The sequence below is a fragment of the Astatotilapia calliptera genome, chromosome 9, assembly GCF_964374335.1.
Source record: "Astatotilapia calliptera chromosome 9, fAstCal68.1, whole genome shotgun sequence".
Taxonomy (NCBI): Eukaryota; Metazoa; Chordata; class Actinopteri; order Cichliformes; family Cichlidae; genus Astatotilapia; species Astatotilapia calliptera.
This window is the reverse complement of record NC_137430.1, coordinates 18,640,805-18,666,897: the sequence shown is the minus strand read 5'-3', so window position 1 is coordinate 18,666,897 and position 26,093 is coordinate 18,640,805. Positions and strand designations below refer to the sequence as shown.

Sequence of the window (26,093 nt, the reverse complement as noted above, 5' to 3'; positions counted from 1 at the left end):
GTGACGACATGAGGTCAACGTGGACCAAAATGTCTGAGGAATCTTTCCAGTACCTTGTTGAATATATGCTATGAAGAATATGAAGGCAAAAAGGGGTCGTAACCCAGTAGCAGCAAGTTGTACCTCTAAAAAGAGCTCGAGTGGGCCTACTGGTTCCACAGTTTGCCAGTATCGACATGATTATTAACTGGTGTAAAACTCAAGCATTTGTCAACAACGGGTTTTATTATTCAAATTGTAACTGCAACAGGCATGTATCAAAAAGGTCAATACAGCAAAGCCTTTACAAAATCTGGCTTGACACTGAAGTCTTCCCAAAAAATGGCTGTCGCAACAAATTGTAAACAGTTTTTGTCAACAGTCTTACAGCACTTAACAGCAAAATACAAATCAGCTAAAGTAAGAAAAAAAGCACCTGTTATCTTTCAAAATGTATAAACACAAACACAACTTGTGGCACTATACAGAATCAAAGTAGACAAACCAAACACGAAGAAATGGAATGTTCAAATTCACTCGACAATTTTGTTTCCGCACAAAAGAAGAAGAAAAGAAAAGATAGCTGGAGTTGTTCCTCGCAACAAAAAGGCAAAGGGATCGGACAGTGCATCAAAAGACAAGCACGCCATGCAGTTGATGGGAACAGGAGTTGGTTTGGTCACTTAGCATAGTTTGTGCATAGTTGTAAGGCATCAGTCGAGCAGTCCTTTAGGTTTCATGTGGCTGTGAGACATTCTGAGGAGAGGGAGACTCCTTAGTTAGATCCTAACCACCCAATAATAATAATAATAAAAACTTGCATTATCCTCCTCCCCTTTTACAAAAAAGAAATAAATTTTTAAAACAAAAAAAAACAAAAAAACGTCTGCAAACCCTGAGCAAGTCGAGTTGCGTGGAGTTGACTTCCAGGTGAGATGCATGTGCGGTGACTAACCACCCTCCAGTCTGGCAGGGAAGGTTCCCACCCACCCTCACCCCACTGCCCCAAGTTTAACCAGGACTGGATGATGTGGAAACATCAGAAAGAGACTATTTCCTATAATACCTTCACAGGATGTCTTGGAAACAAAGCTGCTCATCGAACGCCGCTGTTATTCGGGAGTGCAGGAACACATGGTAGAACAGGTGGAGTCATTTATGGCATCTGGTGTGTCTGAATAAGGTTCTGCTCATGGCTTTGACAGGGGGTGGGGGGTGGGGGTAACAGTTCAAAATGAGTGGTTTCTTCACATCTGTGCTTCGAAGGCAAATGTGGGGCCGACGTGATTCGTTTCAGTTCGACGGAAAGATACAAAACAAACAAGACGCGTAAACAGTCTTCGTAGAGGCAGCAAAAGGACTGGGCTTGTCACATTTTTTTTTTTCTGTTGTTTTTTTTTTTTACATGAGGAAGAATCTTCAATACCAATGCAACAACGGCATTACTCCAAAGTCTTAGAAAGGTCTGAACACTCCAGTTGTCTCAGTCAATACAGTTCAGATCATTCTTCAAATCTTTGTTTTCAAATGGCACTTAAAAAAAATACCAGAAAAAGGTCTTCTTCAGTTCTTATACTGCTTTCCTCTTAAAGTTCACAAACTTCAAAAAAAAAAAAAAAAAAAAGGTGGTGCGTTCAGTCAGTAATGCCAAAACTACAGAGGACAAATAAATAAAGCAAATAAAAAGAAAAAATACAGCAGTAGCCAAATGAGGTATCTATGTATTGCTCTATGCCAAAAAAAAGAGGAATTAAAATTAAATAAATTAAGTAAAATCAGTGGTTTATCAAGATGGGAGGCCAAAGCAACAAAACATAAACTAGGTGTTCGGAACGGGTGGGGCAGCGGCGTGGCCGCAAACCGCTGGGTGCCCCACCCGACCCCCTCAGTGTATTGTGAGGCCCTGAGGCCCCCAGGGGTCACGAGGTTGAGGTGAAATGGCACAGAAGGAGTGTGTCAGGATTCTCTGCTTCCCTGAGGTATTTCTTTGGAGCTGGTTCCTCCTGCGGTCGTAGCTGTGCTGCCGTCATTCGGCGCGGTGGCAGCGTCTCCTGTGTCTGCGCAGGCCGTGCTGGGCTCTGCCTCCTCGGAGACCGGAGCCGGCTCCTGCTGTAAGCCTCCCCAGCTGGCTTTGTTTAGCCCCATGTGACCCAGCATGGTCTGGGACAGACGTGTGTCACAGAAACGGGCCCACTCTGCAAACAGCGGCTCAGCCACATATGTCATAAAGCCTGAGGGAGGAGAAAGGGTGGCAGGTGCTGATTAGGACGAGTATTTGCATTACACGCAAGCCATTGATAACGGGGGAATAAAAACAGAGCCAAAATCCTTGCCTATTTGAATGTTGCCGACTGTGTTCATCTCTCTGTCGCAAAGTGGGCTGACTTCAAGTTTGTGCTTCTTCTCAATGTCTCCTGCAAGAGTGTAACAAAGACTTTAATAAACAAGAAGAAAGAAAGGACCTCCAATCTGGAGAAGAAAGAGCAAAACAAATAAGGGAAAAATATGGACAGATAACCTTGTTGGAAGAACTCCTCTGTCACTTTCTCACTCCACTGTTTGCTCAGCTCCCATGGTCTGCAGGGGTTACAGATATCTGCACACTTCAGGGCCATCTGCATTGGAAAAGCAAAGATAAATATGAACCTGCTGTTTGCTGAGATGCAGGAGCTTTTTTTTAAACCAACACTGACCTGCAGGACGAAATGACGATGGCTGGCGGTGCTCATGCACAGGTTCTCCTGGTCCAGGTGCAAGCGAAACCTGGACAGGTAGTCATTCTGCCTGCTGATGTCCGTGGCCAAGATTAAGGAACCCAAATCCCTCTCCATGTTCAGCCTGAGGTATTACAAAGCATGTTTGTTTAAGAAAACACATTTTAAAGCAAAGAGCAGTCTTATGAAAGAACTCCGTTTCTGCACAGCCTTGTAAGTGGCACAGTTTGAGTTCTCTTTGTGTTTCTCAGTGTCAGACTGACCTGTCCTCAGCAGGCAAATGGGAGAACAGCCCAGTCTCTCTGAGCAGACCCACTGCTGACTTCCAGTGGTGGTTTTCCAGAACTGAGGTATTCTAGGTGAGAAATTGTGTGTGCACGTTAATTTAATACATCGTACAACATCCTTCACTGAAGTCTTCTAATAAGTTAGGCAGGCTAAAGAGTGACTGCTTTGTTGCCTTACTCTATAGAGTGTGGCAAGATAGTGGTCAGTCTTGATGAGGAAAGGCTGGTTGACCCCAGGATGGTCCAGGTCATGGGTGGCAGCTGCTAAGAGTCCCAGTAAGATGTCTTTGGAGGTCAGAGACTTGGCAAGCTGCACAAAAAATAATGCAAGAAGGGTTTAAAATACAAGAATGCCTTCTCCGAAGAACTCTCAGCTCTGCAAATAGCATACTTTTATTCAAAATCTGTCTGTAAGAGCACTTATTTGGATGCATTATCAAACGCACATCTTAATGGTAGCATTCACTGGTTAGACTGAAAGAAGCTGATGAGGAAAGCCTGTACTGTGAGTTGAATACTGTTGAAGCAAGAAACCTTGGCTATGCAAGATTTTTTTTTAAGAAGACCTTGTTGTGGCTAGCAAAGGACTGGGTGAGAGTTAGCTACTTAAACCCAAAAGAGCTCAAGTGTTTTGTCTCACCATGGGCTCTCGCAGGTAGCAGTACATGGCCTGTGTGACATCTGCAGCATGGACAGCGTTGTGGTACGGGTTGTCACTGTGGTAGTCCTCCTGAACCATGACCAAAAACCTCCAGAGTTTGACCATGTCCAGCTGGAAGAGCTCCACCAGCCCATACTGGTTCAGCAGGTGGAAAGTCAGGGTGATCAGGCTGTTTCCTGAGCAAGAAATCAAATCAGAATGATCACTCTGCATTCATCCCTTAAGTTCACCTATAAAAGCTGCAACTGAACGCTGCTGAACTCAACAATAATCACTTCTATTGCCAGTCTTTTTTTATGGATGCATCCATCTTTCCTAATTCTGCCTCCACTACACCACCTCCTCCTTCTCGGTCTAATTTTTAATAGTTGTGATTCTCACCACTGCAATCCTTAACTCCTGCTTTTGAAGTTTAACTCGGGTCAAGTCAGAGACGGGTCAAGAACATGTCTTAAAGCTGTTTTGATGATTGGATTGAGGTTACCTCAATTATACAGTGCAGGATGTGCAATTATATACATGATAAGATTCCTTTTCATCCTCATTACGAGAGTCGCACTTAGTGGTTCAAAAATAAGAGAATGTAGAAAAAACGAATTACTTTTGTTTACCACTGACTTCCTGAACTCCACTGCTGCAGTCTGGCTTTCACACAGACCAGCTGCCCCCCCCCCCCCCCCCAAAAAAAGGAGTATGATGAAAATACAAAGCACAATCTCTGAGGCTCCTTTCACACGTCAGCTTAAGAGAGTTGGAATATTTTCCCCCGTTATCCTTTCTCGCATGTCGTACACAGCAGGAAATTGTCTGCTTCAGACATGCTCTCACTACAGGAAGTACTCCTGGTGGTTTGAGCGAGGGATCTTACTGGACGCAGAGGGGAGGAGGCAGCGCACAATACGCCAGAGTATTAGCTGCGCTATTTGCACACTGGTGCAATCAGACATCACATGGACACTGTACTATGCAGCACGCAGATGAAAAGACCTGCTAATGGAGAAATGACTGACATTTCTCCCACGCACCACTGCCGAGTGCTGGAGTATGGACAGCGCACCAGTCTGTGAGGTTTAGAGAAATTTAGGGCTACAGTGCATGTGTGAAAACAGCTTATGGAAAAATATTCTTGAGGATTTTAGAGGTTACAGGAGTACACACAGAAAGGAGGAGGGGCTAATTCAGAAGAGTATGCACTTCTATCCTATTACACAGATAAATAAATATAGGGCCTCCACACCAATACACTTAAAATAATTTGAGTTTAGTTTAATACAAATCTAAATAATACAGCACTGTATATTCATTTTCTGTCAAGCCTGGGCTTTGCTTAGACATAAAACAGCTGATGTATATTTAAAGTAAAACAGTGACATAGCTGCAGAGCTAATCCTAAAACTGTGCCAGGTATCAGATAGATGGCACCAGCGCCAACACTTTAAATCTCAACCAGAGGTCAGGATTCACCAGTCAGTGTGCACGACAATCAGCCACAACATTAAAACCGCCGACAGGTGGAGTGAATATTGATCATTTTGTTACAACACCTTTAGTGCTCTCATTCATGCGGGTGTTACTTTGATAAATGCCACTCGTGAAACATTGTTTCAGAGTCAGAACACGCACACCTTTTCTTCTTTTTACTTGGTCCCTTTAAGGATAGCCACTGAGGATCATCTGCCTCCATCTTACTCTATCCATATCTATCCTCATGTGTCACACCAAACCTCTGCAGGTCCTCCTTCACTGCATCTGTGGTCTCAGTCTTTTCCTCCTGCCAGGTTGCTTCTTTTTCGTCCGACTGTCACAAAATCCTTTTTCAGTATATCCATCATCCCTTCTATTTGCATGTCCAAACAATCTCAGACTTCCCTCTCTAACTTTGTATCCAAACTGCTCAATCTGATCTGAAATCTGCCTCATTCCCAACAGAAGCATTTTCAGCTCTGCCACCTCCTGCTCGGTCTCCTGTCTTTTTGTGATCCACCTTCACTCTAGTTCTTGGCCTCTAAAGTCACGCAAATTTTGTAATCAGACTGCAAGCGTGAGGCTCCATGTGGATGTAGAGTGGCCATTACATTGCAACAACAGCGCACGCGCGACATTGTGCCGTCTGTGTCCACAACAGAGTAAAATCTTCACTTTGCACGTCTTGTGTCCGTTCCCTGATGGCTGTTTTTGGGTCACAAGGTAGGAACTGTGGTTTTAACGTTGTGGCTGATTGATGTCAGTTAAGGCATCATGGCATTTAGAACAACGTCTCAGAAGTCCTACAGATTATATTTTACCTACCATTTGTCAACCTATCGAAGAGGAAAATGTCAAAATTCCAATTCCCGACTTTTTCCAGCATGCACTACGATAGAGAAAAGAGAGAGTTTTACGTGAGGTTTGGAAAAAATAAATTATAAAAAGAAAATGTGCACTTCTGTTTTATTGTGGTGCCAAATATTACAAATAGTCCCATACTCTAGCCTGTCCAGTGTAATCTTCATCGAGGATGTGGAGGGGTATCTGCTGGGGGACTCCTCGCAGCAGACGGGACGAATGCAGGTATCTCTGGAAGCTGAGCAGCCTGTGGACCCGCCTTTCAGGATCATAGCTGGCCGACGTGGAGCCGCAGCCCAGCCGTGCTGCGCACACAAACACACAGACGCACACGATATTTTACAAAGGATACAACATCTAAAACAGACGACAACGTTGGGGCATGTTCATTTCTAAACCTCGTTAGGCCCGGAGAATTACTTGGCTCGGACAAGCTTGGTGGGGATCTGACACCAACACAGCAATACACAAACAGTTGCTGCTGACACAGCCGCCCACTCATAAGCCTTTCGTCTGGGATCACACAGCAGACATGCTTTGTCAGTGGTCTCTCTCCCTCCCTCTCTCTCACACACGCACACACCCCACAAAAGGCACTGTGTCTGAGTAAACTGTCGCTGCAATCCAGAAACACGTCAGCGTGAGGTAGGATTAATCTTGGGTCAAAAATGTCAACAAGTACACTCAAACGTTTTCATTGAAAAATGAAAGTGGTGCTTTATCGTGCACCTGTAAGCCTCAAACAAGGTTTATAGTAAGGCACACCTCAGAGACAAGAACACAGGCGTCTTTCAGTCACGCAGGACAGGACTAGTCTGTGACTCCTACCGGGGAGGCTGGTTTTTTTAGTCAAGATGCTCAGGCTGTACTCACTGTGAAGCGTTCGGAAGTCGATGCACAGGTACGGGTGGGAGCTTCTACGTTCCGGTTCAAATCCAACCTGACTTCTCACTCTCACATCTCCTAGAAGAAATCAACACTTATTTCCTCAAGATTCATACAGCGTGAAAAGAAGTCCAGAAGTGCATCCAATTAGTAATCTTTTGGCGCTATATCCTGGAGTTTATCTTGCTTTAGTGACACAAAGATGGGCTTTACCACATGACAATGTAGTAAATCTTCTTTCATTTGGATTTTTAAGAAGCTGAAACTTACTCTGGTTTTCTGGCAACATCCAAAGACAGAGCAAATATTTATATCTTACTAGTTGCTATTTTTGCGATTTCTGTTATTATAAACTGTTATTTCTCCCCGTGTTTCTTGCTACCTGCCCTTTTTAGTAACTTGTGCTTAAATTGCTTTAATGTCAAACACTTTTACTTCACTGTCATAGCCTCATAGCACTGAATCCTAACAAAATAATCAACAAAATCTTTCAAATTTGCTTTTTTCTAGAAAACCTACAGAAAACCATTTATTATACCTTAGAGTGTTGACAGAAAACCTACCCCACCCCCTCCCCAATCATGTCTCAGCTTTTCTAAACAAGGAAATAATCCTTCTTATGTGAAGCTTTGGAACTAAATCATGACGTGTGACAGGACGCTGTGGTAAAACCCATCATCTCTGTACTCCCCAGCAAGCTAAAACAAGCAAGAGATTGTGGAAAATACTATTTGACCAAGACCCAGTGTGGACTATCCATGTGCGGGCACAGTCACACACAAGCACACACTCCCATGTTCCAGAAGAGGAAACTCAACGGACAGACAAGTCAAACAGCTGAGCATGCAATGCCATGTCTGCTCTACTATTAGTACTCCGAGCCACTGAGAAGGATCTATAGCCGATCTGTGACTGGTTTTAGTAGTCAGGCAGAGAAACAGAGACAGGCTCCAAACTCAGACCTAACAGACGGCGGCCGGCCTGCTTGCTTGCTTGCTTGTAGGCTGCAGTCGAGAGCAGTGAGAGCACAGTGAGGTGACAGGATGGTGCTATGACTGATGCAGCAAATGCTAGTGTGTTGTTCCAGGCAACACTGTATGTACAGCAAGACTCTATACTGCAGTATACTGATTAAAGGTGAGATGGTATGCTTCCAGCATAGCACTTAAATTGTGTCACGTGTGCATCAGTTTATCAACAACAACAACAACAAAAAAAAAAAGCAGTCACACCAGTGTGTTCCCACAACCACCTTGTTACTTACTTGCAAACAGCTGTTTGAATACTACACAAGTTCCTATCAAAATACCAAAAACTAAGAATTACTATTCACGGCATAGCGGCGCTAAACATTACTTTGAAAAGCTATTCATGAATGTTTAGTTTCGATTGCACAATATGAATTCTGCAAAAATAAACAAAAAAACACCACAATTCATGCACTTTTAGGCAGTCGTCATATGCCCATATGTATGCACATCTGTCACATCTGCAGATGCAAACACACGTGCTCGGGCCCAGAGCGCGTCTGTCTGCGCGAGTTTGCGTGATTAGTGCGTTTTGAGTGTCAAAGGGTCCACATCTCCCTATGGTGCATTAGTGCTGGAGCTCTGGGGTGAATGTAGGTCATGTCATTATAACTGATGAGGCAAAAGCTCTGAGTCCTGCTATTTGAAAGCACATCAGCATTAACTTGGCAGACTGAACCCAGGCCCAGGCCAGCACCCGTCTGCATTAGCGTGCCTCTCCTTACACTTAATTTAATCTGAAAATCTACACACACAGATGCTTTATGCCTGTGACATATGAGACTGCCATCATACTTAGCTAAGTAAAATGATTAAAAAGCTAAAGCTCCTTCACTCAGCTCAATGAAATGCTGTTATTATGACTAGACTAGGCAGCAGTCGACTCATGATCGTGCTGGAAAGAAACAAAGTATGACAATAATATGTTGTTTTTGGTTTTTTTCACATTTTTTTTTTCACGCTGAACTGCGTCTAATACTGATAGCTCCCTGCCCGCTCACTACATTTCATAGCAGCAATCTAAAATATCCAAGAAGAATACAGACAGGATAACACTTCAAGCAATTCTACTCTTCTTCTTTGCTGCTACCTCCCAGCCAACAAGTATGATATGAGGTGCCAAAAGTTCCATGCAAGACAGCATCCTTGTTTAGTACACATACCTCAGGGGTATAACCAGCCTCTAATCGCACCATTATCCCCAGTAACCTTATTGATTACGGAGCTGAACTGGCTGCTTCCTAGATGCATTTGACTCCATCTGCCTGGCAGAGCTATGAACCTTCATCCTCACATCCATTTTCTAAGCTGCTTATCCTCTTTAGGGTCACTGAGTGCGAATGGACATGCACGAATGCACGCATATGTACACAAAAAAATAACCTCAGCCAGAGACGCTTTAGTTTATTTACAGTTAAAATAAAAACCGTATGCTCATCACATATCTGATTGAACTTTTAAGACTGAAGACTACCGATACACATGCATGCACGCAGACACACACACACACACACACACACACACACTGAACCCTATCGTGACTTGAAGATTAAAAAAGGCCAGGGATTGAAAGGATTCTGGACATGCCCTTAAATGCGCATCTCAGTGCTTTTATTTTAACAATAAGAAATGGAGACGATCACAGAGAAGGTAAACCTTCTGAGGTCTCGAAGTAGTGTGACTGTGTCTCTACTGTGTGTATGTAGAAAGAGCAGGTTAACACTTACCTAGCATACGAATATACAGCGCTGTCTGGTCAGAGCTGTCGTAGGAGATGGCCCCTCGTCTCTGAGCGGGAGAAAAAAAAAACAGAAGAAACAAAAAGAAAACATCAGCTATTGTTCAACCGATACAGTGCAACGCAATTACAAATACTGCCGAACAACAAAGAGGTCCCGCCTGTCCAAAACCACGTGTGAAGTATAACAGTCCCTAATCACCAATAAAGACCAGTGGTGCTCGAAACATCACTTCTTTTTATTGGTTCAATAAATAATTGTAAACCTGAGCCCTGCAGCTGTTTTCTTACTATAACAATCACAGTGCAACAACAGGCGCACCCCAAAACACTTCTTCTGAAACAGAAACATGTGCCTTATTATTTTTTTTTTTTACATTTTAATGCATATGCAGGACTTGATAAGAGGAGGGTGGTGTAATGCTTCTGCTGCAGGTTCTAATCTCCAGTGTGTACTCTGTATACTCTGGTGTTATACTGATAAACATGCTCTAGCACCGTGTCATCAGCCTGATTCGGCACTGCTATCAGGCATGTGAGAAACACATGTGCTATTTGGGGACACACGCACACAAACACACAAACACACACACAGACACCAATAGTATTTTTTTGATGTGTGAGGTTCTTATGCAACTTAAAGATTTGCCTCAAAGCATAGTTTGAAAATGCAGAAGTATTAAAAGTATAGATATATTTTCTAAAGTTATTTATTCTGATGTCAGCACGTGAATGCACTTTGATTTAGTAAAAGTGACTATGGTGGAATTGACAGCTTGTACAGATGTGACGGACCAGCTAGCAACAAGTCAACTTATCAGCTTAAGAGTCTAAACTCAGAGCTTCTGGCAGCTGCTTCATAAAAGACTTTTTTTGCTTTGTCTTCTTAAAAGCAGTTACAGGAAGTGTTTAGTGGCCATCTGCTAACTGTTTATTCAATAAAGTCTGAGCTAAATCTAGATTTGGACATTTAATTTAGACTTTTTATTCCATGTCAGAGTGTGCCAAGGAAAAATAAAATGATGAAAAACCTTTTCAATGCAAGACAAAAGCAGAGGGAGCATTATGCGTAAATAACATTAAACAACACTCAGTCCTTTCTAAATAGTACCCCTGTGTTAGGATTCGGTCTATGCCTTCCATAATCCAAAAAGCACACTTTAAAGCAGTGGACTAAGACAGGCCACAACCAGACTTGCACTATGATGAATAAATCTTTAACGTGCATTGAACGACGCCCATTCGTTTACTTAACCGTCATTCAGTTCAGGATGGAGCCTATCCCAGCTGTCAACGAGCAAGCATTGTGATACACCCTGAACAGGTTGCCAGTCCATCACAAGAGGCAAACAACCAATCGCACCCACATTCACACCTACAGCCAGTTCAGAATCACCAGTTAACCAAACGTGAGTATCTTAGGACTGTGGGAGGAAGCAGGAGGACTCGGGGGAGATCCCACACAAACACAGATACCCCTCCCCATAAAATAAAAAGCACATCAGGGAACTTTATTCATATTATTGTTCCTTGCACACAGAGACAGAGAAAGAGTTTCATGAAATTTACTGAAATGCAATTTAGTAGCAATTTCAAAAGCAAAATTAACTTCACTGCACAAAACTCTTCTGGAATATCACTTTTACTGCTTACTGTAACCCACGAACATGAAATACCACGTAAATGCTGTAACTTCCTGAAATACTTCTCTCAGTCAACACTGGGTTCAGCATCACATCCAAACAAATCACAATACCATTTCCTGTAAAGTAATGCACTTGACGCATCATGTTTTAAAATATGTAAATACTTCCTCAATATTCGTCAGCAGTGCAGCAAACGGCTTTGGTACGCGGGCTGCAGATACATTTTTAATGCATTGGGGAAAAAAGAAAAGAAGAATAAACCAGGAAATAAACCATTTAGGTTATTCAGGTTTCGAGAGAGGAAGCAAATGAGTTGAAGAAACATTGAAAAATGTTCCAGCAAACCCTGTTTACTTCTTTATCCATGCATCCATCCATTCATCTTAATTGCTTATACAACTTAGGGTTGCAGGAGGTCAGCAGTCTATCCCAGGGTACACTCTGGGCTGGGATAACAATCCATTAGAGGATAAAATTTTTACTTTTATTCTCTGCACAAAAAACAAAATCCAGTCCTAACTAGTATTCCAGTGCATGAAGGCAGCTGCGACAATAGTGTTACTTGCACAGCAGTAGCTGTAGCAGGCACGACTGCCGTAACTACATATTTGCTCTGTTGACAGACAGCTGCCCAAGGCTACAGTAAGGTGCTGGCTCACCTCTCTGTGCACTTTACACATCCTGGCCCCCCTCCAGGTCAACTCTTCACTCACGCTAATGGGGCTACCCTTGTCTAGAGTTACCCCTTTCACAGAGATCCTGCATAACTGGAAGATTACCTCACTGATTGACTCGATACCAGACTTACAGCTCTCTACTAGGACAAACTGTTTTTAAAAGGAAGATGTTTTGGTCCACTGACAACCAACCTGTTCACTGTATACAACTCTAAAGAACAAAAGGGCCTTACTGGATCCTTAACCCTCCAGGTTAACACAGGGCACCCTTCACTCAAAGCACTCTAATGAAAAGAGAGCATATTTTTATATAAAGGAAAGTTATAGTAAAAATAGATTTAAAAAGGCAAAACTAGGAAGCTCTGTATTATGGTCCACAACTACAGAGTACAGCAAAGGGCTTGATAAATATGTCTAATCTGTGGCCATTTAACGACAGCCGGCAGGTCACACCAAACACAAACACATGCAAAAACACAAATGCTCTGGCTTGTACACTCATTACCTCATATAATTAGGATTACTGTGAATCTTTCACACACACAGATATACACCTAGCAATGTCTGTACTCTAAGCTCATGACAGCCACCAATCCAAAGCTAATATTTTACTGCCTAGCAAACAGCTTGACTCAGGGTGGGTAATGTGCAAAGCTGTATTTTAGTGTCAACAGGCCTCTGTGTTTACACATGGTGCAGTGTTTAGTGTGAGCATTATAGATTGTGGGTATGTTATCCACGGAGCTTGTGTGTGTGTGTGTGTGTGTGTGTGTGTGTGTGTGTGTGTGTGTGTGTGTGTGTGTGTGTGTGTGTGTGTGTGTGTGTGTGTGTGTGTGTGTGTGTGTGTGTGTAAGATGGGGGTTGGAATAGGCTGCAACACGTGTGGGAACTGTATAATGCTGGCTAAGAGTGGGTATGAAGAGTGACCAGCCCTGCTAACACAGCTAGCACCAACAAAACCTTTTGCCTGGCCACACACACACACACACACACACACACACACACACACACACACACACACACACACACACACACACACACACACACACACACCCAGCAGCCAGTTGGCACTTACTGCCATGACCTCCCTTGTACAACAAGTTGGCAAGAGCTGCACTTTGTGTATATCACATTCTCACTGTGAACAGAAGGGAAAGTCAAATTTTACCCTTGAAATGGCCAGCCCACAACACACCCACACACAGAGACACACACACCCTCACATACCCTTGACACGCCTTGCTGCACCAACACACAAAGCCAGACAACCATGGGCCTGTCATGGTCCAACAAGAAGTTAAGTCACTTTTTTAAGCTTTGCGCTTCTGGCATTTATGCTTCACGGCTGTGACTGAGATACGAAGACAGATGCAAGATATCAACTGAAGAACTTGAGCTAAATGTCACATGCACACTTAATTTATTAAACTACTATTAGATTACTATGACCTGGATGACTGAGAACCTACACAGATTTATTAAAGTTTAAAGAACAGTGTTTATTCACTTTAATTAACTACAAAATTGAAATTACAACATATAAAAAGACATCCAGCACTGAGCTTCTTTTTTTTTTTAATTGGTAATTAAAGTTTTGTTTTATTTCTTACGGTAGTTTGAGGGTTTTTTAGGGCTTTAGAGACTGAAAAAGCATTAGTGCACATTATGCAAACTACAGTGGGGCAAAAAAGTATTTAGTCAGCCACCGATTGTGCAAGTTCCCCCACTTAAAATGATGACAGAGGTCAGTAATTTGCACCAGAGGTACACTTCAACTGTGAGAGACAAATTGTGAAAAAAAAAATCCATGAATTCACATGGTAGGATTTGTAAAGAATTTATTCGTAAATTAGGGTGGAAAATAAGTATTTGGTCACCTCAAACAAGGAAAATCTCTGGCTCTCACAGACCTGTAACGTCTTCTGTAAGAAGCGTTTCTGTCCCCCACTCGTTACCTGTATGAATGGCACCTGTTTGAACTCATCATCTGTAAAAAAGACACCTGTCCACAGCCTCAAACAGTCAGACTCCAAACTCCGCCATGGCCAAGACCAAAGAGCTTTCGAAGGACACCAGGAAAAGTATTGTAGACCTGCACCAGACTGGGAAGAGTGAATCTACAATAGGCAAGCAGCTTGGTGTGAAAAAAATCAACTGTGGGAGCAATCATCAGAAAATGGAAGACATACAAGACCACTGATAATCTCCCTCGATCTGGGGCTCCACGCAAGATCTCATCCCGTGGGGTCAAAATGATCATGAGAACGGTGAGCAAAGATCCCAGAACCACACGGGGGGACCTGGTGAATGACCTGCAGAGAGCTGGGACCAAAGTAACAAAGGTCACCATCAGTAACACACTACAACGGCAGGGAATCAAATCCCGCAGTGCCAGACGTGTTCCGCTGCTGAAGCCAGTGCATGTCCAGGCCCGTCTGAAGTTTGCCAGAGAGCACATGGATGATACAGCAGAGGATTGGGAGAATGTCATGTGGTCAGATGAAACCAAAGTAGAACTTTTTGGTATAAACTCAACTCGTCGTGTTTGGAGGAAGAAGAATACTGAGTTGCATCCCAAGAACACCATACCTACTGTGAAGCATGGGGGTGGAAACATCATGCTATGGGGCTGTTTTTCTGCCAAGGGGACAGGACGACTGATCCGTGTTAAGGACAGAATGAATGGGGCCATGTATCGTGAGATTTTGAGCCAAAACCTCCTTCCATCAGTGAGAACTTTGAAGATGAAACGAGGCTGGGTCTTCCAACATGACAATGATCCAAAACACACCGCCCGGGCAACAAAGGAGTGGCTCCGTAAGAAGCATTTGAAAGTCCTGGAGTGGCCTAGCCAGTCTCCAGACCTCAACCCCATAGAAAATCTGTGGCGGGAGTTGAAAGTCCGTGTTGCTCGGCGACAGCCCCAAAACATCACTGCTCTCGAGAAGATCTGCATGGAGGAATGGGCCAAAATACCAGCTACTGTGTGTGCAAACCTGGTAAAGACCTATAGTAAACGTTTGACCTCTGTTATTGCCAACAAAGGTTATGTTACAAAGTATTGAGTTGTATTTTTGTTATTGACCAAATACTTATTTTCCACCCTGATTTACGAATAAATTCTTTACAAATCCTACCATGTGAATTCATGGATTTTTTTTCCACATTCTGTCTCTCACAGTTGAAGTGTACCTCTGGTGCAAATTACTGACCTCTGACATCATTTTAGGTGGGGGAACTTGCACAATCGGTGGCTGACTAAATACTTTTTTGCCCCACTGTATATGGTGCACACAAGAAAAACAAGAGGTCTTGATTTTCTTGCACGTAACAATACAAGCCTTAGAGTGGCAGGTAGATACTAGTGAATGCCCTTTTTCATGTCATGACCAAAACTTGCTTGATTTGTTTCCCAATGACTTTAATACAGTTAAAGTTACTCCAAGCTGCTTCGAGCTGTCCTCCAAGAAACTGCAGCTTTACAAACTCTGACTTCACTCTGGAGCAGTGCCAGTTTGCATTTGACCAACAGCCTCAGGGATGAAACAAGGCAGAGCCCAGATTAAAATTTCTTGCAAGTTTCTGTTCCTCTTTAGCATTTTCTTTAAACATTAGGTTAAAGCAAAACAGGGGTGTGATGGGTGAAACGTGACTCACTGGGCTGGAAAGCCATGAAGTCACCATCCAGCCATTTCTGGTGTGTTCAAGATAGTTTTACACAACACTTTTGTACTCTCTCCTGATCACCCCGAGCATTATAGCTACCAAAAACCAGAGATACGTGTGTACAGGATATGCTAATCTTGCCATCTAGATTTTCTAATAACTTGTAATAACTGCAAATGGAGTGAGTAAACACAGTGTGAAGTTGTTAGCTTTGCATAAGGAGGCAAAATGAGGACAGTTACAAGTCCAGATGGCATGTGAGTGAGCAAACATTTACGTTAACAAATCACCACACAAACAACAGGGCTGGCCACACCTTCGGTATATAGACATCTAGTTTAAAGACTAGCTGGCACATGTCAATCACAGAGCCCCTATGAAACAAAACAAATCATTATATTTTAACAGCAAAAAATGAACCCCCTTCTACCCAGTTCCCACTTGCTGTTAAAGAACCTGTAAGTAATGACAGTTGCTCAGGTCCCCAGGCTACTCTTGCCCAAAAACACTGAGGAATGAGAACATGGAAAGTTACGCAAGTCTGCATGTCAAAAGGTAGATTTCATCAGCTAGTATCAGTATTTGGTATCAACGTGGCTGGTTGTTACAGAAGTACATATCACTTCGATCACTGGTCACTTCGTTAGGTTCACTTGCTCAACTACTCAGTAACATAAGTATCTCTTTAGCCAATCACATGGCAGCTACACAGTGCAATCAGGAATGCAGACATGGTTAAGATGACCTGGTGTAGTTCAAACTGAGAATCAGAATGGGGTAAAGGGTGATGTGAGTGACTTTGAACTAGGCTTTTTTTATTTTTTCATAAACTGCTGAATTACTGGGAATTTGGTGTAAACGACATGTAAGCAAGGATGCGTCCCAGCTGACGTCAATGGTCCAAGCTGGTGGTGATGCTCTATAACGGTGTGGGGATATTTTCTTAGCACATGTTGGGCCTCAACTGAGAATTGTTTTTGCTGATCATGTCCATCCTGTTATGACCACAGCGTAGTGTTCTCGAACATGACAACAGGTTCACAACAGCCTCCACTGTCACCTGATCTCAATCAGATAGAGCACCTTTGGCATGTGGTGGAATGGGACATTCCACCACAGCGCCTCGCTGTATCAATGTGTCGAGCCAGCTTTAAAGGCAAAAAGGGTCTAGCCCAGTACTAGCAAGATGTAACTAATAAAGTGTCAGATGAGTATATATAGAGATATTTACCAGTTAAAAAACTAAGCAAAACAAAAGAGAAAATAAAGGAAAAACAAACTCTACAATGCCTTTTGCAGAAATATTTTCGGTAACTTTTAGGTCAATTTATCAATTTTTATACCAAAGGGATCGGTATCTCCACTCCATTCCATCAAAACACTAGCTGAGGGAATATTTTTCGGAAGAGTCATCCCTCCAGTGACTAAAGAGACTTGGGACATCGTAGCAAAGATGCACCAAAGCCGTTCTTGAGGCACATGTGAGCCTAACATCTTACTAACACGCATGTTGGTTTTTCCCTTTAATTTGCACCAAATCTTCTGAATTATACACTTTATTAAAACTTAAATGAGTAACAATGACTCATTCTGAAGGTTTTTTCAATTTACTTCAACATAGCTTTAAAAATTTAACAAAACTTCTATTGCTTTCAGTGCCTTTAAATGAGTTGCAGTCTGTTGGTTTTTGATTGTAGCAGTCTGAGAACAAGCTAGCTTTAGTTCTGTTTGGCGTTTTAACCACTAGGCCTAACAGCGCAACCATTGTTCTCCCTGCAATTCCATCTAAGCTCGTTTACATACAGCTCTGTTTCTTATCTCGGCTTAGCGCCACTGCCTTGGGGCACAACACTCAGGTTTCTGAGGTCAGGACCTAATGTGAAAACTCCTCACTATGTGGCTGACCCCCAGGGCTTCGTTGTTTGTCATTTTCTCACCCGTATAGTTAAACAGACACAAACAAATATCAGAAAACATGCAGTATGATTAATGCATGCAGAATTAACCCAAAAACACTCATTTCAAAACACTCAGAAATTCAAAATCATTGCTCAAAAAGCACTTTCACCAGAGCACCGTGAAAGAGCAGATACAGATGCCTGATGCCCTTTCAATGGCACAATCGAATGAAACATTCTCACACTTCCTGATTTGAAACACAGGCCTAAAACTGGCTTTTACTAGGTTATAAAGATCTTAGAATTTGACTTAAACTGAGGACCTGCCTATTCCAGTAAGCAAGTCAGCTGGGGCCAAGCAAATGAGGAAGCCAGCAGTATTCCAATAAACTGACATATCAAAAAACAAAGCAGTGCACACATAAACCCTACACACACACACACACATATATGTAAATGCTCGAGATAAAAAGCAGGTGGACGGGTTTTTCATAAACCAAAAGCTTCCTTCTGACTTATGGCCTCTTGCAGCGCTCTGCTGTGTGGGACGCCAAATTCCAGAAACTGAGTGCTAACCTATAAACAAAAGCAGATCTGGAGTGTGTGTGCGCATGTGTGTATAATATATATTTTAGCCACTACATACACTAAAACCCTGGATAGAGTCTACCTGCTGGAAGAGTGTTTTATGAGTACTGTGTCCACTGTTAGTTTTTGCAGCTGCAGTTAGTTTTTGCGAGACGCCCGCTGCTTTGGAGGAGAGGCCTGGGGTGAATTGGCCTGATATCTTGGCCAGCAAATGATGACGAGTGTAGCAGTGAGCAGTGTTACAAGGCGGCCTGCCTGTCAAGCAGTCATATATCCACAATCAGTGATTTTTTATTGTTATTTAACTTTTAACTAGTCGCCAAGTGTGTCATAAATTCTTTTTTTTTTTTTACACCGAGTGCTTAAAAGGGCCTTATATACACACATACTGTAAGTCTACGCTGCACAGGAATTTCATTCATCTCAAACATCATCCCCAGGCTCTAATTGCCTCTCGGGGCCAACTTCATGCCCCGTCCCTCCTTAGAGCCTTCTGAGGAAAACAAACGAAACCCAGGTCACCAACCAGCGCGATCTGTCTGAGGTTTGAAACCAGTAGCACTGAGAAATAGACTCCCTTCCTGTATAGGCTCATACGTCAATAAAGCCACAGTAAATAAGAATAAAAATCAAGCAGCGCTGATGTTGTGGCTGTCGAAGTGCGTAGCCACACTCTCGTGGCCGACAGCACTCGACGCTGCAGCACAAAAACAGATCAGTCACGTGATAAGAGGGGGCCCCTTGCAGAGACAGGGAGGCAAACAGAAAGGGTGAGGAGCGTGTATGGTTGAATGAAGACAGGGTGCAATATTTGGCTCCTCTTTATTAATCAGCGGGTTAATAAACACCCGCAATCCCCCGCCTTCTTATCGGCAAGCAGCACAGTGCATTCCAGCTCAACTGTGTGAATTCAGCGTGAAAAGTTTTGGCGGCGCAGGGGTTAAATGTTTTTGTGAAAGGTTGTGAAACACCAGGCTCAGAGTCTGAACGGCTCCTTCAGCATTCTTACCACATCCTGAAACGACGTCAATCTGATGGCACTGCACAGGAGGAAAAAAAAAACAAACAAAAAAAACCTTATCGGTTCAGTTAAAATCAACAAAGTAACTCCCACAAAAAAAAAAAAAAAAAAAAAAAAAAGCACGGCACTGTATTCCCTTATCGACCTCTCCACAGAAACACCCACAGCAGCAATGAAACAAGCAGTGCCAGCCTCCACCCTTATGCACGGGCTTCTCATCATCATCATCATCATCTCCTCTTGTGCGTAAACATCTCAAATGAGGAGCCAATCTCGGGTCAGCAGCCACTACAGCACTGATGATATCTCTCACTGTGATATGACGAACTGATAGCAGATCAGTTCTCCCAGTCTAAAGCTGCGTTCCTCCCTTTATCACCAAAAATCATCGCACTGCTCAGGCTTCATCAATACTCCGTATTTGTTTATTGACCCCCTTTTATCTCTGCAGGATCTTTCTTTCTGAAAGTTTAAAGCCTTATCGCAACCGTGTGACCGTGCGTTACTGGCAGCAGCTCACGACAGCCAAACAAAAAGATGAGAAACTCTCGTTCCCACCCTGTGCATCATCTCTTAATATGAGATGTATGTAATAACACAAGTAACATACTGTCAAGCTGTGTGCAAATGCATTTGTGCTTTGTAGTTTAGATGAGAACCACATGACTCTTTGCAGCGTCCTCCTCTTGGTCCTTTCATTTTGCATCAACCTAATCTGACTTATTCGTGTCTTTGGTTCTCTCTTTTTCCAAGAGAAGCCAATGCGACGCCATATTCCAGGAAAATTCTAATTCATCTTTCACCCCACTTTTGGGATTTGATCAACTTACAACACCCATTGTGCTAAAGACAATGGAGGCATTGTAATGGATAAATGGGCCCCGTTTATTTAATGCCGTTGCTGTTTTCAACGCCTCTTCAACGGCATATTTACACCCAATCATAACAATTCCACAGTCACAGAGTGACATATTCTTCAGAGACTCCGACCCTACTCTTTCGTCCACTGTTTACGAGAGGAAATGTCTTCATCGGCGAGGGAAGGGGAGGGGTGCATCGGAGAAAGAAAAAGAGGGAGCTTGTGAGCGAGCGGAACAAGATAGCCAGAGAAAAGAAAAGGGACTGAGACTTCGACCATCTGTGAGCCTGGCAGCAAGCCAAACCACTGCCCACAGAGCTGAGGCCCATGCCTAACTGCCTCTTTCTGCAATGGTAGTCCAGCCCCGCTTCCACAAACAACAGGCCTGTGGAACCACACACAAAAACACAGCAGCCACCAAGGACAAATGCACCCTTATGGTCATAAATAGGGCCCAAAAAACAATATTTGTAGAAGTGTAATTGCTTGGTGACAAAGGCTGAGTGACACTGCCGTATGCAAGCAGGTTCACCAATTCTGCCGATGTTCACAAGGGATAAAGACAAATGACTACAACGTAGGCTGGTCTCAATGTTGTCTGCAGTGTTTGTAAGCCTTCTCCAGTCCAGTTTCATGGGAAATGATTTTAACACTAAACAGTGCACTTTTTATGACAAAGAAGCAAAGGCTGTGAAGGCAGACCGGCCGAACTGAGAGATCAACGTGAGCAGGAGACAGAACGGCTTCACGGATTCTGTTTGTACATAAAAGGAACAATGCAGCATTATACTTATATTGATTTCCTTATAAGGATTTAGGATTTCCCCAAAGGAATCCTCCTTTGGACTATGGTCCAGAAACCACCATTGTGCAAGGACAGTTTGAGGATGTTGAATTGGTTTTATGAAAAGCCTCCTGACTGACTCAGAGAGAGATGTTTGCACAGTGTGTTCAGAGAGTGTTATTGAGTGACCACATGGTCCAGCCAACTTATCCAAGATTGCATGATATTGGTCACCAAAGGACAAACACTAATGACCCAGTGAGAAAAAAAAAAGAAAAAGAGTGCTGACAACAGGCCTATGAATCGGTCTTTGAAGGGGCTGCCTGTGAGGATGGATGTAGGCTCAAAGCAGAGACACACATGGGTGGATATGTGGAGCAGGGTCCTGTACAAAGAACTAATGGATGGCCCATTGAAGAGGACGCTCACGTAGTCATAGACAGTTGCTTAATGCTCAGTTAATGGGCTGAGAGGTGCCGTGCAACACCGTGGGAGTTTCTGTTCACAAGCAACTAGCAGGATGTGACCCCAACGGCACGAGAATACACCCCGCTGCTACTTTTGTCAAGAAACACTGAATCAATAGTAACGATGCTTCCCTTTTTAAAAGGAGCGACACCGTGGAGAAGGGACTTCATTGACTGGTGACATGACGTGCAGCTTTTTGTTGTGAGCTGGCATCGCAGGCACATGCCTTGATTAAACTAGTGCGCTGGACAAAGGCCAAAGAGATGGTACCATTACCTCAGACACGTGCTCAAATGTGGTTCAGCGATTGGCTAATGTATTCAAAATGCACTGTGCTGCCTGCCAGTGTCTGTGTGTACATGGCAGTCAAGCAGAACATGACCCCTGCTGCCCTACACACACACACACACACACACACACACACACACAGGCTGTTTTGAGAAGCAAGAGGAATAAACAAAGGTAGGCTCACCAGAGGGACATTTTCAAGAATTCAACACTCTGAGAAAGTAGGAAGTTCAAGCATGACTCAATGATTTAAGCTCTCCTCCCAGCATGTTAACATAAATAACTGTGTGGCACGTTCCCTCTGACTCCCAGGAGTGAGCTGGTACACCTCAGCATCATGGTTCTGAGGAAGGCTACAAAGTTTAAACTGAAGAGGCCTTTATCAGGGGGAAACATACACAAATGTAAAGTTGGCTTTGGGTGATGACTTGGTGTGTGTCTTAGGCTCTTGAAGATAAGAATATACAGTATGCCTCTGGTGGAGAGCTCTCGCAGTGTGTGTGTGTGTGTGTGTGTGTGTGTGTGTGTGTGTGTGTGTGTGTGTGTGTGTGTGTGTGTGTGTGAGTGAGTGAGAGAAATGGGGCCTAAATATCCAGCAACCACCTGCAAGATTCCTGTGGATTATTTATATGGTTTCTGAAAATGATGTGGGTTTTAAGACGCATGTGCCCCCCCCTCCCCAAAAAAATAAATAAAAATAAAATAAAATAATCGAGCCCACTGTGATCAGATGATAGGAAATGATACGTGTTTTACCTGTGACAGCTGTCTTGGATCAGGAGCCCCGAAGAGAGAAGAGCTGGAGCTGAAACTAATGGCTCCCCTTCGGCTGAGGACATGCTTGGGAACCGGCCTGTCTAGAGGCAAAACCGGCAGCTGATAACATACTTCCATTGAATAGTCAGGGCTGAATCCGGATCAAAAATATAGGAAAAAAAAATGAAATATTTAATGGGAAAAAAGACAGCAGATGCAATGCGGAAAAAAGCAGATGAGTGATTAACTAGAAAATCTGCCGGGGCAAGAAATAAAAGAAAAAGAAAAAAAAATCTTTCACTATTGTGGAAACGATCTGATATCGAGCTGCAAAGTATTTCTGTTCATCATGAGCGACTTAAAACTTGTGCAGATCGCCTTCATTGATGCTGTGTCTCATCTACCTCCAGTTTTACCCCCTTTGGTGTCATTCTGTCAGATTTAAAAAATAATGATAACAGTAATAAATCATGCTGCTGTTGCATTTGCCTCTTTCCTTCTCATTTTACTCAAATCCGGGCCCACGGACGACGAGACCTTCTTGCCATTTTCTGGGTCTTTATGAAATTGCTTCCTCATTTTCAAAGCAGAAAAAACCGCCCGCTCGCTCGGCTTTCGTGGCGCTCGCAGATCCGCATATCACGTATCCCGGCGTGTAAACAAAAGGCACGACCACTTCCAAAAAATGTCATCAACATATCATGTTGTATGCTACGCCGGCGGACGAAGTGAGGCAGCTCCAGGATGTGAGAGCTCGTCGGTCGTTGGCCCGGAGGACGAGGAGGAGGAGGAGGAGAAGGAGGAAGGGGGGAGGCTTTCTCTCATTCACACTTTATACCGCCGGCGAGATTTTATCAACACGTAGGGCTTCTCCGTCTTTTTATCTGGAGCTGCATGATGAAGGAGCAATTGTCTAAATTCGCCGCTGACCGTAAAGCACTAAGTGTCTGGCTCAGAGAGGGGAACCCCGATGCTCATTTCACTCACTGCGACTCCGCTGGGTGTAAAGGAAACGTAGCGACGCGCACTGCAAATCTGGCAACCCTCTCAAAAAATAATAATAATAAAAAACAAAAAAAATTAATACCCTACGCGGCGTTTTTTTTTTCACTACGACTACCTACCTATCGTCCTACACATTAGCCTACTTTACGCTTTAAGAGCGCACACCACCTGCCAGAGATGGTGCTGTTGGAGCGAGCAGAGGGGAAAAAAACCGCCCTTGTTTTAGCTCGACCAATGGTGTGAAAGCAGCTGCTCCAAGCTACACGTCGATTGGACAGTGACGCTTAGACGGTATAGAAGGACAGCTATGATTAGCTGTGAGGCCAGGGCAATCCCAAGACCTATATGAGCAGTCGTTTGCAGACGGCGTGGACTTTCTCAAGGGTATTCCTCCACAACGGGGCTTGCCCTGCAGCGGTCGACATCATTGCCTGTGATTACCTTCCTCTCATGAGTCATACTACTCTGGAGCTGAGACTTACCGGGAGTTTAAAATGCAGCCTAAGAACAGCTGCAAAACCTTCATCTTTTGTTAAAGAGTGGCCATATATGAGTGCATGTGTTGACTGCGAGACAAAAGGAAATTCAGTACAAAAGGATGACTTTGAGTTGAGTGTTTTACTGTCCGCGTGCATTGTTTGGACCTTCCGTCTACCCCAGATATCTCTAACACACTTGGCAATTCATTATCTTTCACTATACAGTGTAGCTGCAATTACTCAAATCAACCCCTAAGTGAAAAATTACTACATTCACATTTTCACTCGAGGTTTCTCCGCCATGCCCGTGTGCTCGGGGACAATGGGTGTGCCATGGTAACAGCCAGGCCCAGTGCCAGTGTATGTATAATCCCCTCCATCCCCCATTTTCACGCTCCTGAATGGTCTGAATGCAGTTCCCCACAGCCGTACCCCCCACAAAGAGAGGTCCTGGCATCTTTTCCAGGCAACTAAGGCAACACTGCAAAAACACAACAACAAATGTGTCATAGACAGTAGCAGGAGACGACGGAGTACCAGAATACCTAACTCAAGCACAGCTATCCCATTATCTAAGGGTTGGGGTTTTATTTTCAGATCATTTCCTTTGTGTTTAACACTACTAAAGGAAACTATAGGGCTCAGTAGCAATACACAATAAGAGTTACTCTTAAATTTTATATATGTTCATCTAAAAGAGTCATCATACACCAGGGTACATTTGTGTTTTCCAGGGGATATGTCAAGATTAGAAAAGACTCACTATAGTGAAAGGCTGGCCTAAAAGTATCAGATATTCAGCATTCAATTAAATGGTAAAATATCTGTAGCTACTTGTTGGCTAAATGATAAAAGCAAGGGGATATCTTTTTTAATATAAATATGGAAATGGATTTTAAAAAGTTGAAAAAGACATCCATCTTATTAGCTGCTTATCCAGTTCAGTGGGTGGACTTGAGCCTATTTATTTATAGTTTATAGCTCATTTAAACAACAGAAGTTGTGCTCTAGAGGCAGGCACATTTAAATTCCGGGTCTCCAAAAACCCAGTTTCAAAACCCATCAAAAGCTGAAAGGTGTGTTTTTATTCTATTAAATGATTATTGTAGAATCGCAGGGATCATTAAAATGTGTTTAGAATTTGCAAACTTATGCTGACTCATGCCATAAATCTCGATACACTGCTCACCCCTACATACACTGCCTTTATATGTTAAAAGCATCAGTATCGGTATTGCTATTGGCAATACTGGCAATACAATATTTACTTAGTATCGGATGGATACTGCAGTATCCCCATACCGCTAGTATTCATGGTGGTACTGGAGCTGATCTGATAGTGCAGGTACCTCTGGGAAATAACACAAAAAAGGTAGGAAACACAAATGTGCTTGTTTTCAGAGGATTTGTTTGGAGGAATAAGAAAATAAGTGAAATTTCTATTTAAATATTCTGGGCTTTTGTTTTCAAAGCAAATTTGGCCTTTGCAAACCCAGGCAGATGATTAACAAAGTAATATTGTGAAGAGTTCATGGAACACCTCGTGGCTGAGAATACATTCACAAAAGTTTTTAATGTGACGTTTCACGTGTAAATGTCTAAAATAACACTCCTTGCTTTTTAAAAAAATACCCGCCGCTGCAAACACTACAGAGATGGCCAGCCACAAATAGGCTGTACTGTTTTTAAGTGCACGTTTCTGAAACTGCTTAATCTAGCATGTGACGGTGTCAGTGGCACATCACACATGCAAGCACACGACGGCACACGCTTTACCCCTACTGCTTTAAATATACATCTTGGAAAGCTTTTTCATTCATTAATTCGCTCCTCAGCCATCTTTTTTTTTGCCACACTCACACAAAAACTACCACACACCATGCATGGTGTTATATACTAGCACTGAGCATCAGTCTCAGGAGTTTTAATAAAACAGGTAAGGTGCAAACCTGCAAATTCCCTTCGGTGCCACAAGTGCAGTGTCTGCTTCTGAGAACCCCCAACACTCCACTCCCTGAGGACAATGTACCACGGTATCCCTAATTAATAATCTTCTACTACACTGCAAGAATCACTGGAGTCATTTTATTTTCCTTTACTGGCAGTTTTTCTTTCCTCTATAGGTCTCTTTGAAAAGCAGGTTCATTATGTGCACACACAAACACAAAAACATAAAGAAACTGCGGATTTCTGATAGATGCTTATGATGCTCATATGTAATTTTAATGCTCATCCTCTGGATTGTATTTATGATCAGGTTAAAACTGAAGAAATGAACAGCATGCTTTTGAAAATGTATCGCTGTATGTATCTGGAGCCATCTTGTGGTAAAAAAGGGCCA

General features: G+C 43.1%; 1 protein-coding gene across 5 annotated transcripts; it reads right to left on the bottom strand.

Annotated features, from left to right (window-relative positions):
- Positions 1-1,680: 1,680 nt before the first annotated feature.
- Positions 1,681-23,464, bottom strand: pde7a (phosphodiesterase 7A). 5 transcript variants are annotated; one of them, XM_026179516.2, is made up of 13 exons: positions 22,269-23,464; positions 9,607-9,667; positions 8,116-8,148; positions 6,840-6,929; positions 6,108-6,271; positions 5,931-5,994; positions 3,621-3,817; positions 3,159-3,290; positions 2,957-3,048; positions 2,673-2,817; positions 2,498-2,594; positions 2,313-2,393; positions 1,681-2,210 (listed from the first exon to the last, which is right to left on the bottom strand). In XM_026179516.2, exons 1-13 carry the CDS (start codon positions 22,404-22,406, stop codon positions 1,936-1,938), a joined length of 1,569 nt encoding a protein of 522 aa, XP_026035301.2. In that variant the 5' UTR covers positions 22,407-23,464; the 3' UTR covers positions 1,681-1,935. The 5 variants fall into 5 exon arrangements, with proteins under 5 accessions (XP_026035301.2, XP_026035303.2, XP_026035304.2 ...); XM_026179518.2 differs by having other exon boundaries at positions 6,840-6,926; XM_026179519.2 differs by lacking the exon at positions 8,116-8,148.
- Between the last annotated feature and the right edge of the window lie 2,629 nt (positions 23,465-26,093).